Source organism: Schistosoma mansoni (genome assembly GCF_000237925.1).
Source record: "Schistosoma mansoni, WGS project CABG00000000 data, chromosome 3 unplaced supercontig 0044, strain Puerto Rico, whole genome shotgun sequence".
In the NCBI taxonomy this organism is placed as follows: Eukaryota; Metazoa; Platyhelminthes; class Trematoda; order Strigeidida; family Schistosomatidae; genus Schistosoma; species Schistosoma mansoni.
The window spans coordinates 477,825-490,007 of NW_017386006.1; the positions used below are offsets into that span (position 1 = coordinate 477,825).

General features: G+C 33.7%; 1 protein-coding gene across 1 annotated transcript in view; it reads right to left on the bottom strand.

Annotated features, from left to right (window-relative positions):
* Positions 1-11,853, bottom strand: part of Smp_000260 (saposin containing protein) — a 26,119-nt gene extending 14,266 nt beyond the window's left edge. The window contains exons 1-9 of the mRNA XM_018791424.1: positions 11,764-11,853; positions 11,486-11,730; positions 11,405-11,449; positions 11,313-11,372; positions 11,069-11,281; positions 10,958-11,032; positions 9,716-9,952; positions 7,769-8,026; positions 5,368-5,580 (exon numbers count right to left, since the gene is read on the bottom strand). Of these exons, the coding sequence (XP_018645371.1) occupies positions 5,368-5,580; positions 7,769-8,026; positions 9,716-9,952; positions 10,958-11,032; positions 11,069-11,281; positions 11,313-11,372; positions 11,405-11,449; positions 11,486-11,730; positions 11,764-11,785 (1,368 nt within the window). The 5' untranslated portion in view covers positions 11,786-11,853. The remainder of the gene's footprint in view (positions 1-5,367; positions 5,581-7,768; positions 8,027-9,715; positions 9,953-10,957; positions 11,033-11,068; positions 11,282-11,312; positions 11,373-11,404; positions 11,450-11,485; positions 11,731-11,763) is intronic.
* Positions 11,854-12,183: the final 330 nt, after the last annotated feature.

The window sequence follows — 12,183 nt, forward strand, 5'->3', positions numbered from 1 at the left end:
TTCTTGGTGACAAATCGATACACCATTAGTACGCGACGATATATATATATATATATATATATATATATATATATATAGAGCAGATCTTATTTATAGATTAACTTATCTACTCATGTTTCGGCTTCAAACAATACTGCTGGACTTAGATTTTTCTTCATACTTGACTAATAACGATAAATTTTACTAAAAATAGCCGGGAGTCAAGGATGTGTGCACAAGCAACTTACATTGTTTATCCTGTAATCTCACTTTTAATATTTCTTTTAAGTAGTATAGCTGACTTAAATCCACGTATGTGTATGGTTAATTTATCTGACCTATTTCTCGGGTTTTTCGAAAACTTATATTTCTGAAGACTTTAATCACTTTAATTTTAAGAAATAATTAAAATAAAAGAATCGAGGAAACTTTAGGCCAGTTTCATCTATTTCAGCCGTACTAACTTTTCGATGTAGTAAGTATTACTACTTCTTTTGTTCTGATATGAGAAGTAGATCGTTTTTATAAATGGTTTTCTTTGATAAAGTTAGACGATCAATATGCGCAAGGTTTTCCCATTTTGATCGTCTTATCTAATAGATGTATATACTTGTTAAAAGTTCTGTTTAGGTTTTCGATGGTGGTCTAGCTTCAATTGACTCACGCTTTCAACTATTTATTATTTATTTTATTTATTTAAACACATAAATATTGGTATAGAGGGGCACCAGATACATATGCGCCACACAAATCTCATTTAAATTGTGTGAGGGCTGTGATACTGCCCAGGTGCCCAAACCGAAGCAGGTACAACAGAAAAACCTTTTTGATAAATTTAACACTATAATACTACACATCAAACTATTCATATTAGAGTAGACTGACTAAAAACAATTTTAAACTATATCCAATAAACCTCAAAAACGATAAATCAACTGCACTATTTATAAATTAACATTTTCATGTCATATATGCTTGATAAATTACATTAAAATGATAAGTTTTCATATGATAATTAATAAATTATCCAAAGTATTCAGATTTATCACACACAATCAAGTGCTATCAGATATTAAAATTTAAAATTAGTCTCTTGTGATTCCACGTTACACTCACTATTAAAACTAAAGTTTACTTATTTAGTGAACAAAAACTTAGTGGGGGAAACCAATTTATTGTTTAATGCAAAACTACAGAGTGCCTTCACAAATATCAAAATTATAGATTAAATAAATCATTTGCACAGCTTCTTTGCCTTGTCCTTTACATACTCCATTACTCCTCTAATTCAGTTGTTATTTGGATGAATCTCAGATTTCTTTTCTGTTCTCTTCATCGCAATCTTCTCCTGCCAGGGATTCCATTTCTGATTGCGGTTACATACTAATTATATTTGTCAGAATAAGCAGCATGCACCACACTTATACAATTAGTCAGTAATGCTGCAATGAATCTGTGTACGGTGGTTGACCATTTTCAAATTTATTTATTCATTTAAACACATAAATATTGGTACAAAGGGGCACTAGATATATATGCGCCACACAAAAAATGTCATTTCATGAAATTGTGTGAGGGCTATGATACTACCCCGGTGCCCAGACCGAAGCAGGTGGTTTTCTTAGGGAGCCACACCCCGAGCCTTCGACCTAAAGATCTGATCCACAAGGCAGTGGAGTATCGTGAGGAGATGCAGTCCCATGGTAGTCAGTGACCAACAACTGGTTCATACGCCATTTGTTCCCTCAGGACACTGGAGCCCATGTGCACCATTGGTTTGGAATGAGGGCTTTCCAACTCCCCTAGGTGAACTTTACGTGTTCACCGACCCGGTTAAAGCTCGGGACATTCGCTTTTCGTCCTCTTAGTTTCGTAAACAACAGTAATGCCACGAGAAGGCAGTGAGTAGGACTTCCCTGGCAGAGGCTATATACTGGTGGCCATGTGAGAGCATTTGGAGAGGGAGAGCGAACTCTCTGCACTCTCAGCTGTACCGGGGCATTTGGAGGCGATGACGGTATTGTTGTGTGCTAGGTTCAAAGAAAATTGTTTGCTATATGCATGCAAATCCGCCCCGTTATTGTTCCTATTATTGATTTTCAAATATTTATCGTTATAATTAACAGACAGTTATGAACTATGAAGTTTAATAGTATCAACACTATTATCTGACTGTTTAAATATTAATAAACAAAAGGTAGTTTAAGTTCAATATTCACTGATTCGAAAGAAAAAAATTTAAAACAATAGTTAAAAACCCAATTCCATCATTGATATTATACTGAAATAATTCATTTGTTTATACACAATAGATTATTATTTGCAATTCATATCCAATGAAAAATTGATATGAAATGTCATTCAATTGAATTTTCTGATACTTATTGTTCAATAATACATTTCATTTCATACTACTTAAATTCAATAGATACAGTGTAGTATATGCAGAATTTAGTTTACAATAAACGTTTCGATGATTTTTTTTTCATTATTTATCTGGTACTAATTCACATCATATAAGCCAAAGTATTAACATTTCTATATATAAACGGTTAGAAGTTTACAAAAAATAGATTAATTTATAACGAAATTAGTTACTAAATAGAATTAAAATAAACAATTACACAATAAACATATTATTCACTCAATCGCTCTCTCTCTCTCACTCACTTCGTCACATAACAAAATGAAATTTTGAACAACGAATAGATAAACGTTCACATTTAGTACAGTAGATAATTAACTTGTGATCATTCATGTTAACATTGTGATCATAATGTATATTTATTGACTAGTGTTTATATGTATAATATAGTGAGTTTTTAAATCACTTAATTTACATCTTATTTTGAGTTACAGATTCGTCATTTCAAAATGGATTGAACACATATGGTGTCAACGCAGTGTTAGTGATGCTGATATTCAATAATGTATGTTTACATGAAGCAATAATAACTCAACTGGTGCCACAATTATAAAACATTGCAATTGGGTAGCTTAGATATACTTTACGAATGTTACCTCAGCGAATTCCAAGTTGTGCATTATTTGCCGACGATTGGACCGAGTAGAAGATGGAAAAAGATTATCGGTTTGTGAAATACAACCGTGAAATGAAAGACACCAAGCGGATGGAGGCTGACTCAGGTTTCAAGCAAGTTGGAACTCATCAGAAAGGTATACCCGTAATTTTGAGGGAACTGATGGGCTATGAGATTTAAAACCTCCATCAGCCAGCTTCATGAAAGGATTGGTATCTGTTGGTCCAATTTTTTCAGGAAAACCCAAGGACTTTTTAAATACTATAAAAACCCAATATTTTTCTGTTCATAAATGAACCTTTGGAGTAAAGCGCTTTTCGCATATTTTGCGCTTTTTCTCTCGTGTTCAAGTTGCTGTGTAGATTTAGCTTGGGGCTTACAAGAATAGCTTAGGAACCGAGTATAGTGTTCAACTAGTAAGAATTATCAACTATGGATAATTGTCATTTGGAGTCTTTTACTATGTTCTTTATAAATAGTAAGATGTTGCTTTTATCCATCATACAGATTTTTACTAGAACTATGATTGTTGGATAAACAGTAATCTTCTTTTCTTTTTAGCTCGTCGTGTTAGATACCTCTTTTCGGTTTATGTTATACCAGACAACCATCTACTGTTTTATGGCTAATGCATGCTGCTTATCAGCCATTCAGCTGTAAGCAGTGGAGGATCTGACACATGTGCACCGATTCAAATTGCTACACCATACCAACATAGTGGGGTGGAATTACCAAGAGAACTGCCAGAATAGTAGAAGCAGTAACAGGATCTCAAGTACATATTTATGAACTTAGCTATGTATCCCATTGTTTGTGTGAAGTCTAACGATACCACTTATTTACACAAGAAAAGAATTAGGTAGAGCAAGCTTTGAAACTCATGCCTGTTGGTTAGAGAAGATGGGTGTTTAAACCATTAAGCCATTGACATACCTACTATGTGACGAGTTCCTATTTATAAACCATTATTGCAATGAATGTAAAATTTTATCCAAACTACATAATTTATTGGTGTTAGCATTAAAAGTCAGTATTGGGAAATAATAGAAATCGACTTCTTTTCTTGGAAAAAGAAGTCAAGGAGGATGAAAACAACATTACCCTTTATCTTAACAAATAACAACTCGGAGAAATAAAAAAAACGCATGAAGATAACAGAACATTAGAAATTTAATGAAAGATACCACTTTTTCGCAAACTAAAATGTAAGAGCGATGTTTTTTTATAAGAAACGTGTGGTAGGTATACACTACTTTTAGAGAAAAGTATATGAATAGGAAAACTGAACATTTTTATACTCAAGACGATAAAAATAGAAATTATGAAAATCTTTTCGTCTTCAGAGACAAATATACTTTTTAAGATATCTCTCTATATGACTTGGCTACCTTACTCGACTAGCCTCATCCCCGTATAAATGGGGCAATCAGTGTTAGAAGACAGGTGACGAAAACTCTAGCATATTCTTGCGTATTTTTATTTATTTGAACACAAATACTGGTACAAGGGGGCACCAAATATATATGCATCACACAAAAAACTATCATTTCATGAAATTGTGTGAGGGCTATGATACTGCCCGGGTGCCCAGACCGAAGCGGCTGGTTTTCTTAGGGGGCCACACCTCGAGCCTTTGACCCACAGATCTGATTCACAAGGCAGTGGAGTATCGTAATGAGATGCAGTCTCATGGTAGCCGGTGACCAACGATTGATTCATACGCCATTTGTTCCCTCAGGACACTGAAGCCTATGTGCCTCCCAGGATACTAGTTGTCCTTGTTTTGAAAATGTGTGGCGCATATATATCTGGTGCCCCCTTGTACCAGTATTTGTGTTCAAATAAATAATAAACAAGATGTTTTGGAAATAAATGTACGAATAAACTATAAATATAATCTATTTGATATTCTTGAGTTGAAGACCTTTTCACGCTCTTAAACATCAATCACAACTTAATATAGTAAACACAAGACAGATTTGAACACTCCATAATCAAAAAACCAAAAAGTGTAAAGAGCGATAGACTTTCCAGTAAAGATACTCATTACTTTAACGTTAAACGGTTGTTGACACTAATTTTTTTAATAATAAACAAAACGAAGTGAGGAATCAATTTTCTTTGATCATAATGAATATCGTATCTTACTGTTATATCTGTCTACCTACTTAAATGACTGAATGAGACGTTTCGTGTGCAGTAGCAAAATAAATCCAACTTGAACATTTCAAATAATCAGAATGACAATAAAATGGGTAATCATACTACACAGTTGGGCAGTTCAAATTAACCAAACTAAACAGAAATTAGAATTATTATGAAATAAAAATAGGACAATAGAACTTACTGTTTGAACCTGATGATCCTGACGTGGTGGTAGTGACTGTGATGATGATGGCAGCCCTACCTTCTGATGAATGGGTGAAGCACACAATCCTATACTTCCACATATTAGATCAGGTGCAGTGCCGTCAATAATAGCACTAACAATTTTCGCTCCGTATTTTTCAACAAAGTTCTCACACTGTGTATCGTAATCAGATGGTAGATGTTCACAGACCTAATATTTGACAAGAATTGAGTATATAAAGTAACAATAATGAACAAATTTTCAGAGGTAATTACAAAACTTTCCACTGACAATATTCAATGGTAGGTAGAATAGCTAATTCACTCATCCGTAGTTAAATTTAATGTATTTGCTTTATGTAGCTATAAAACTGTGCAGTGTATTTATATTTTTTATACCTTCAAGTTTATCAGATTGTTAATTTAAAACAACATAAGTACATTGATAAACCATAGGAAGCTCTATTAGGTTTAGCAATCTGAATTTGTAACAGGTACGAAAATCAATGCTAGCCACCTACATAGATATTTTCAATCAATACAAAGCATATGATCTAAACTCTGGGATGAAATCCCGGGCCTTTTGGTTTCGGCTGTTAAACTAAGTCATATAAGTCAGTGAAGGGTACAAGGATAAAAAGTTGACCAAAACTATACTGTCTTATTGATACGTTAATAAGCATAAAACGTAGGTTTACGATGTACAAAAGATTACATTACTTGATCAATGAACTACGACTGCGTGTTCTAACTTTAGGGTCACCTGTTTCCTAACTGTGAATACTACAATTAATCTACCTGTTTTAGATTTCTTTAGACTGAATAGTTATGAATGGTAACTGTATGTATTCACATGTTATTATTAGACAGTTGAAAATTGTTATGATACCAAATACTGGGAAACTCAAACGAAAGCACTACGATTCTTGGCACATCTTCCTTTATTTACCTTTTGAAAACAGTGAAAGACTAATGTATTAAAATCTAAACACCTTACATATGATGAATGGGAAAGTAGTTATGGTAAATAAATTAGCAGAAAGTTTTATTGATTGAATAAGGATAGATGATGACTTTGAAAGGAAACTTTGAAATATATAGAATGTGGTGGAATCCAGGAAGCACGGTTCGTCCCATTTAAAACTCGTCAGTCGGATATTACAAGTATGTTATCATAAATTTACCATATATTCTACCCAATTATTAAATCTTGATAGTGACATTTAAATGCCAAAAATGGCCTAAGTACTATTGATTAGAAGTAATAATAGAGTAACACTTTCTAAGGCAGCAAAGAAAAGCATTCTGTTGGACGTATTACTCAATTCATATATAGTAATGATAGTACACAAATAAACTAAGTTTTAAAAGAGATATCTTGATGAAAACAAGTACCTAGAATGTTTACTTAATCAGTTTCATGACTAACTACTAATTGCTAACCGCTTGTGAACACTTGGAATTCGACAGGAATTCACTTACGGAGAAGAATTTGGAAATAAAATAACATGTTCCTTAGAAAGGACTTTCTACAAATCAAAATTCCGTCTAATTCTCTTTTCTTCCCCATTGTTTGAAGCATTCAAGGAAAAGCTAATTTTGAACGTTTAATTCAGTGTACACCGACTAGTTTATCAACTTTTATGGTAAATTAGGTGCATAGAATCCCTTTAGTGTTAGCACTCCAAAAGCACCTGCAAGCACATTCCCTGTTGACAGCGCATAATATAGTAGAACATTGTATGAATTAATTGTATAGTCTTTTAGATTATTCCAAATAGGTATAAGCTTGGAACTTTTGCAACTTAGAATTATAAGAATTCATGGTTCCCAAGTGATACAATGTCCAAGGATTAAGTCTAGCAGTCAGGTCTTAATGAATTGGAGTATGAGTGACATAAACTAATTTCCTTCAATAGCTGATGACATTTTATCATATTTATTTCGTATTTATATCCTGTATATAAACATGTTTTTTCTATTACATGAACAACCACTCATTTGGATAGTGATCATGTCTTTGATTTCTAATCATTAGGCCTAAATCAATAATACGGTCTCGTGAGTAACCATCACTCGGCCGCATCAAATCATTGCGTTTATCTGTCGATTAGCCTTCTATTCATTGATTTCAACAATTGAAAACTTCGTATAATCAAATCACATAAAACCTTCTAAATAACACTGTTATAGCTCTTAATTGAAAATGTTTGCACAATAATATAAGTTGCCACTAACGTCTCATTAATATCAAGAAAAATCATTTTTTATGAGCTTTAGAATTTACTTTTTACTCTTTTAACCAGGATTAATCCCATCATTTTTGTTGCGTTAAGCAATAAATAATAAAATAATCAGTACCATAAATAAAAACTCAATACTGATGAAAAAATGCTTACAGTTTCTAAAGCTAACACAATTGCAGCTTCAGTTTGATTACCAATAGTTAGTTCAAATATCTTTTTGACCAATAGAACACATAATGGACAAACACCAGGAATATCTTGTGATGTAGACAACGATGGTAACATTTTGTCACTAGGTAAATCGATGTATTCACTGGTACACATTCCAAACAAACTACATATCTCTTTAGGGTCAACCTCTTTCATACCATTGATTATTTGATCAAAGTTATATTCTATCGCTTCTTTACACTAAAATGTATAGATCAAATTACTCATATAATACATACAACCAAATAGGTATTTTAGTGGAACGTAGAGAAAAGCAGTAAATCCAAACGAAAATTTACAATGGGAATGTCACACGAGACGAGATTTAACAGAAACATAAGTATATAGAAAATACAAACAAAAACTGGAAATTAGGTTGACCTATCGAGACAATATATACAACTGTTGAGCATCAGGTACCTACGATCACCATTTCATTCCAGTGAAATATATTACTTATAGAAGCGAGTATTTACATCTCACTACCGTTATCTTAACAACTTGATGCGTATTTGATGGAGATAATATGCAAGTATTGATGTGCATCAATATACTTCAGGTGACTGATGGTCTTACATTGTCTGATAAGAAACAAGTCCAGAACACGTAATTCCACACCAAGTTTTGTATAACAATCATTAAAGTTCCAAAATTTTATTTTATTAAAAAAAATGGTACATTATCAGACGTTATCAGATATGGCTCAGAATAGAAGCCAGTGGCGATCCTGCTGTAACCTTCTTTTACTTTTTTCATAAAAAGTGGTTGTAACTTCCTTAACTGAAAGAATTTTTCTGGTTTTACCTTTCCGTTTCTCCCATTATTATTCTTATTATTACACTAACATACACTAATCTGTGGTCATTATTATTCTTTTTTTTCTTATACGCACCTTACCTTCTTCTCTCCCCATTCTCATTGTTGTTGCGTAGAACATATATATCTGGTGCCCTCTTGTACCAATATTTACGTGTTCAAATAAGTAATAAATAAATAAATGAACGCTGCGCTAGTAATGGATATGAATTAATCAGGAAAATGATATCAACAGTTGGATTCAACTGTATTGTGAGAGATAAGTTTAGTCCTCAAATTATGAGCTAGGAAACTCAAAGCTGGGATAAGTAATGCCCAGTCATTTAACATTTGTGAGATTTCAGTGAACTGAGTAGGTACAGAGTATTCAACATGCCCCAAGGCAAATTCGTACCAGAGGTGGCGGGAGTAAGGAAATTTGCGACAGATAACCAGGATCTCCAGTGATGGTGCTTTTTTTGTACAAAAAGTCTGGATAAGGTTGGCTCCAAAGCTAACAAACGGCCTTCTCACAAATTTTCGGTACCAATGATAAATTTTAAAAAGTACGGAGCTAGTAGTAAGAATCAACTCACAAAATAGAACGTGATCAAGGTGAAATAGTTATCTCACGGACACTAAGTTCGCACACCTAGTCAGTGAGATGATAAGCGGCATCCTAGTTACTTAAGCAAATGTTTTATGGCAACTCCACATCCAGCAGTATCCGTGTTTATCATGTTTGATAACCACTTTCTATCTTTTCATAAATTTCCATCCCTCCCATCAATCATTCCTTCCTAGCATTGTTTCCTTCCACCTGTGAAATTAATCCTGATGATCAGAGTCTAAAAAGCTATTGCTGGTTTTCTGAAACTGTTTTCAGACTGTCTAGTTGAGCAGTACATTTTCCTATAGGGTACGTGTATGTTGTCCCTGATATCTTTATAAACCTAAATAAATCTACTTACTTAGCTCGGCTCAACCATATCACCGTGTGTAGGACTAATGGATAGATAATGTCTATGATGGAAAACATATTTGGCACATAACGTAGTAATGTAAGAAAGACATGAAATTTAAAATACAACTTACAGCGGCGGTAAAGAAGCCCATGTGTGTGCAAACTTTTTCATCAATCAACTGTTTTAAGCGCTCCTGTATAGCTGGGTCCCCAACACCTGTCTTGAATTGATTCAGTACTGATAGACAGTTTGGACAGGTTGGAGTTTCTTGAGATTTGTATGAAGTCCATTTATGACCAACAGTACCCAATGGGCGTCTTATCCATGAAAATTTCCTATCTTCATTACATTTCTTTCCTTCATTAGTCTAAGAATTCAAAATATATATACCACTAAGCAAGTTGCTAGAATTACTCGTATATTTAGTAGGGTAATTTACAAAGATAACTTAAGAGTATGACTTCATTCATCGGCTAAACGCACAATTCATACTTTTCCGATCTATAAATTCTTACTGTACTAATACAAGCTCGTGTGCCTTAATGCATTTTGCTATGGCTTAAAGTGAAAACAGCGGAATTGGTTTCAAATATTACACACAGTCATGCATTTCGAATTATAGTGATTTGTTGACATAAGCTCTAATTAATGCATATATAACACAAAAACTGTCCAATAGGTTAATTCAACACAAGAGCAAAGAAAAAATGAATTAAATTGATGGTGCACACAAAAGTTAACTAAACGGGAAAAGTAAAAGCAACAAGTTAAATGGAATGCACAAATTAGTACAATGTTTAGTACTTGGGATGACGAAAAAGAACACTACTTTACCGTAATTGGTTTTAGGTGTTACTATCTCAAGTTATAGTCACGTGCAAAACAAACAACTACATCCGATAAACGAAGGTACAGTGACGTAACTTGACATCAACTCTCTCAACCAAATAAAAGATTATGCAAAGGATAACTTTATAAATCAACCAGTAGTAAAGCACTGAAAGGATACAACTACATCCTGTTAACTTACTAAACTGTTCACACAAGATTAGTGCGATCGGAAAATAAAATTTTAATAATGGTACAAGCTGTCTCTGACGTTTACTTTGATTAAAAATGCCAAGGTAAAAGTCAAGTCAGGATGTAATTTACCAAGGCATTAACAAGTCTGAAACATTAGATCTACTGCATAATGTGTCACTGACAAACTGGAGTATTTCGGATCACCGAGAACTAGAACACATGTATGCTGAAATGAAGCTGGGTATGTCAGACTCCATAATAGATGCAGCTTGGATCATTTGAAAGACTGGATACTGGAAACTTTTGTAATACTCAGTTAACAACGCCAGGGTCCAGTAACTCTACTTACCATGAAGTTGGCCAGTGTGAATTTCGTCTTCACATTTACACAAAGTCCTAGCGTTGCACAAATCTCTTCAGGACTCTAAAATAACTAAGATAAATTCAGTACAGTTCTCACCATCTTTTCTGAAATGATGTGCAGGATATATGGAATGTGAACATTTACCAAATTTTTGCAGTATGGAATTATTTCACCGGGAAGATTATTGCAGACTAATTCATCAAGCTGTGCTTCAATCTGGGCAGCAGTTGAATTATCTTCAATAAGCCTTCGCATATCATTGACTAATCGTTTACAATCATCACAGAGTGGAACACCAAAATTTAGATCCTTGTTAATGTCAATAGAAATGCACGCTTACTTTGATGTATGTATGAGAATCACAAAGCGTAAGGATGTTACACAAAACATCATTGCGATTCTAATTATTGGTTTATTTAACGCAGCACTAACCTTGATGTATTTCAGTTGAGACAAAGCGTTGATGATATTCTTGCACTAATTTTGACTGTTAATCCAATCGAAAAAAATTACCTCTTCATCCTTAACTCCAGTAGCACAAAGCAATGGTTCAATCTTGTAATCCCACACATAGGGTGAGATTAACCGGCAATTAGTGCACTCGGAAGAATTATCTATTCTAAATTGCGACCATGGGTACTTCTTCCATTCGCTAATACATTCAGGAAGAATATTATGCTTTTGTGCAGAGACAGCACTTCGGCAAACTAATCTGTCAACCGTAGCATGCGAAACAAATAAGTGTGATAAGAATATTACTAAAAGTGTCATATAAGAAGCGAGCTTATTACCAACAAAAGTCCAGTGCAACATGTCTGTCAGCAAATCACCTCACTACTGTTGTCAATCGAACCAAATAACCTGGGAAAAATAAAAGCAGTAAATGCTTAGTCTCCGATGTGGAAAAACAATTTTCCATAGGCACATTATCACTTTTAATGTATGAAATACAGTTGACGTAATAAAAGTTTCACATCATTAAATTTTTATTTTGTCACTGAAAGTTTATGGAAGTCTTCAATCATCTCGTTTATGAGGAGCACAATAACGCGCCATTATCAAAATGGTAAGGTTTTGTGCACTGAAGTGTTTCTTGTTCACTGCCAGTCCGAAAAGTTTCAACCTGTAGGAATGGATAGATCCCCAAAATAAATAGTTATGTAAGTCTTCAGTATTAGTTTTTACCCCATTATTTTAACAGGACACACCTA